General features: G+C 51.9%; 1 protein-coding gene across 1 annotated transcript in view; it reads left to right on the top strand.

The window, feature by feature from the left end:
• DDX24 (DEAD-box helicase 24) overlaps positions 1–3,118 on the top strand; it is a 14,876-nt gene extending 11,758 nt beyond the window's left edge. Inside the window, 2 exon segments of the mRNA XM_025042143.1 lie at positions 986–1,115; positions 2,589–3,118. Of these exon segments, the coding sequence (XP_024897911.1) occupies positions 986–1,115; positions 2,589–2,860 (402 nt within the window). The 3' untranslated portion in view covers positions 2,861–3,118.
• Positions 3,119–3,884: the final 766 nt, after the last annotated feature.

The following is a 3,884-nucleotide window of genomic DNA, read 5'->3' as shown; positions in this document are numbered from 1 at the left end:
GAGGTCAGCGTGCCTTGCCAAGGCAGATACTCAGGGTTTGTCACGTGCCTGCAGCAGATGCCAATAATTCCTATCTTTGGGTTATGTTTTAACTTGGCAGACATTTCTCCGAGTGGGTGCTGCTGTGGGCCAGAGTGTGTCAGGTAGCAAAGCAGGGTGGATTCTCCATAGAGGTCCACTGGCTCGTGAGGCAGGCCAAGCCCATGCTCAGGTTCAGGTACAAATGGAGCAGTGTGGGGCTGGTGGACACGTGGACACGTGGTCACATTGGTGGGAGATGAGCTTTCCTCCGAGCCTCCTGCACACAGAGATGTGGAGAGGTGAAGAGAAGATGAAATTCGGGGAGTTGAGGGAGCAGAAGCATGGAACAGTTCAGGACCGTTGGCTCCTCTGGCTCGAAGGGAATGTTGGCCCCTTGGGGAGGTGTGGACAGGGAGGTGTGGACAGTGAGGGCGGACAGTGGGAGGTTCCTGTTAGCAGTGTTGGGAACCAACCTGGCTCTCCGTGACTCCTCTACCCCACGTCACAAGGTCTCTCCCTTTCATTGGTATTTTCTGTCACTGAGTCCTGACTCCAACGCTCATGGGAGGGAGAGTTGAAATGTTTTTGGCAAAAAACATGAAAGAGAGGGAAGGCGGTTCTGTGAGTTTGCTGTCCCTGTGGTTGAGAGCTGGGCCCTAACTCAAGCTGTTGGGGTATTTCAGGGTCTCAGTCCAGCCATAGAAGCCAGCCGTAGTGCCTGGGAAATGGTTCCCTTTGACACCTGTAGACTGGCAGTCTGACCGAGGCAGGTGTCCAAGGGGGCCTGTTCCGAAGGTTTGTTGTTCAGAAAGCAGCTCTTGTGATTCCGTGTAATGATTGCCCTCTGCGTTTTTATCGGGAGCCATTCATCTCAAGAGCGTTTTTTAGAAACAGTTTAATTGAGACCTTTCCTCGCAGAGGCCTGAACCCTCTCTCAGATGAACACTTTGTTCCTTCCCCCCAGGAGCGAATCCATTTAGCTCGACAGATTGAGAAAGCGGAGTACCGGAACTTCCAGGCTTGTCTGCACAACTCTTGGATTGAGCAGGCAGCCGCTGCCCTTGAGATTGAGCTGGATGAAGGAATGTATAAGGGTACGTGGGCTGCGTGGGATTCGAGCAGGGGTGCATTCAGCTGCTTTTCTTTTCTTCGTTTTTCTCTTCAGCTTTTGTCTCCTTGGAGCCTCTCCACTCCCACGGTCCTGTCAAAATCTGCGAGATGCCTTTCCTTCTTTGAGACAGGCCATAGTCCCACATGAGCCTGAAGCCTTTGGCCTTTCTTCCCTGTCTTGCTTGTCTGGAGCCTTCCGCTGCATCCCTCACGTTGAGATGCAGTGGAGTATAATGACATCGGGGACAGGGTCCCAGCCATACCACCCGCGTCTGAGTGCTGGCCCATTCCCTTCCCCGGCTGTATTGCCAGGTCAGGTTTCTTCACGTCTCAGTTGTATCTCGGCTATCCTCATTAGAAAAAGTGGTTCTTAAAGTACCTACCTCGTAGGGTTGTTGCAAAGATGGCTTAAGTTAATGAATACAAAGTGCTTATAACAGGGACTGGCACGTAGAAAGTAGTTGATACATTTCAAGTTATTTATTGCTATTATTGTTTCTACTACATGTCTTCCAAGCTAATGGAACATCGCATCTGATCTTCTCCAGGTCTTATGACATAAATGGCAGGAATTTTATCCTTTTACATACAGGAACTGGAGGCTCATAGAAGTGAAGCGATTGGTGCAGGAAAACGGCTCCACCACCAGGCGTCCCCGGAGCCCTTACTCTGAACCTGGGCCAGAGGCTAAGGGTTCGGGGACAAACCTGTGTGATCCCTGCTCTAGGAACGGCCCTGAGTCTAAGTAGTAGAACCACATCTAGAACTGAAAGCTCTGGAGTTAGAGCCAGTGTTCTTTCCAGCCGACAGTGGGCAGCTCAGCTGGGATGTTGGCATCTTGGGGTCAAAGCCACCAAGTCCAGAGGCTGACTTGCTGCGCTCTGCTCAGCATGGAAGCCAGGAACTGAACTGCTGGGCTTGATGACAGGGAGCCGGTTTTCCTGGGAGGTTGGGCCTGGGGCTTGCTTGGGCTGTAGATGCATGAGGCCCTGGATTCCCTTCCTGAGGACAGACAGTCACAGTGCTGGTGGGGAGATACAGGAGAGCTGGGCTGCGTAGACAGCGTTCGCTGTCTCCTGAGGGGTTTGTTGCCGTTGAGTTGCTAAACTCCAGGCAGCAAGTGGGCGTGTCGTAGGAAAACTGACCTTCAAGTCCTCAGACTTGGGTTCTAATCTGTTTGACAGCTAGCTCTGTGACCTTTGGCACGTGACCTCCGAGTTTCCCAGGCTGTAAAATGGAGATAATTCCTGTCTAGAGGGCTGTTGTGAGGTAAAGGACAGTGGCCTGAGTAACCCTCCTAAACTGTTAGAACTCAGCTGCATTAGCTTCTGCAGGGAACTTCGGAGCCCTGCCTCCCCAAGAGTTCCAAACGTTTTCATCACAAGTATTACCCATCGAGGGAAACCAAATGCTTCCATAAATCCTAGTAAATATGATCTGTTTTATATTGTTTCCAGGGGGAAGAGCTGACGAGCAAGAAGAGTGTCGGAGACAAAAGCGGATGAAGGTCCTGAAGAAGGAGCTGCGCCATTTACTGTCCCAGCCGCTGTTTAAACATGACCTGAAAACCAAGTACCCAACTCAGTCTGGCAAGCCTCCCGCGCTCACGCCTGCTTTAAGAAATAGCGAGTCTGCCTTGAGCTGCCTCTCCAAACAGAAGAAGAAAAAGAAGCCAAAACCAGAAGAGCAGCAGCAGGAAGAGCTGCAGCCAAGTACAAGTGCAAAGTAGCGTCTCCTGGTGACCGCACACTGTCTCTGTGCTCTGGTTGTATGGAAAGCCGCACCTTGCATTTCACTCCACTGTCAGCCCGGGTAATAAAACTCTCCCTCTTCCACACCACATAGTCAGAGAGACCTCGTGCAGCTTTGTGTGGTGTTTGGGGTAAGAATTCTGTGCAGCAGCTTATATATTGCTGTATTTCAGTGTTTACAGCTTCTCGTATGTTCGACTGGATTTCCTTAATTAAAATTAAAAACGGTAGACCCAGCTTGTCATCCTGTGTTTTTAGCCAGAATGTGGGGGACACTGTCATAGTTCTCTGGCTGCAGGATGCATGTGGGATGCTTGTCACCACACTGGGCAGTGGATGGAGCAGGAGGCCAGAGAGTTGTATAGATCACCGTAAAGTCACTTCTGCCTGGGTCCTTGGCATGTGTTCCTGTTTGTCCCCACAACAAAACCCCTGCAGCTCCTTAGCTTTCTGTCACTCACAGCTGTCGCTTTGCCTGAGCCGCCCTAGGTGGTGGGCAGGGAAGAGGTCACTGTCCTCAGATTCCGGGAGAACACAGGCTTCCTTAACATCACAGAGCCACTTGTGGGGAATGGGGAAGCCAGTAAGTCTGGCATGCGAGGCACGGAGGATCTGGCCCTAGCCAGTTTCTCTGGTCTCTCTGTCCACTCCCCTCCTCTGTGACAGAACTGGTTGCTTCCCTTGGTCCCATGGGCCCTTTCCCTCATCCTGAGCCTCTGCATAAGCTTTTCCCGCAGCCTGATTCTTTCCCATCCTTGAGCACTGCTTCGTGTGCTCTAGGTCCCTGAGCCCCTAACAGGGTCAAGTGTTCCTGCCATGGGCACCGGAATTACCCATGCTCACCCTCTTCACAGCACCTGCCACTGTCATTATCTCCTCTGGGCTCCTCGCAGTTCTTCAGTTTAGGCCAGGGCATGGTGTAAACGTGTGCCAAGGGAACCGGTTCCCGGTGCCACCCCAGCTCCCTCTGGATTGGTCTGGATGAATAGGCACAAGTGCCAC

Source organism: Pteropus alecto, unplaced genomic scaffold, assembly GCF_000325575.1.
Source record: "Pteropus alecto unplaced genomic scaffold, ASM32557v1 scaffold8, whole genome shotgun sequence".
Taxonomy (NCBI): domain Eukaryota; kingdom Metazoa; phylum Chordata; class Mammalia; order Chiroptera; family Pteropodidae; genus Pteropus; species Pteropus alecto.
Note: the sequence above shows the minus strand (reverse complement) of the source record. Positions and strands in the feature narration are given on the sequence as shown.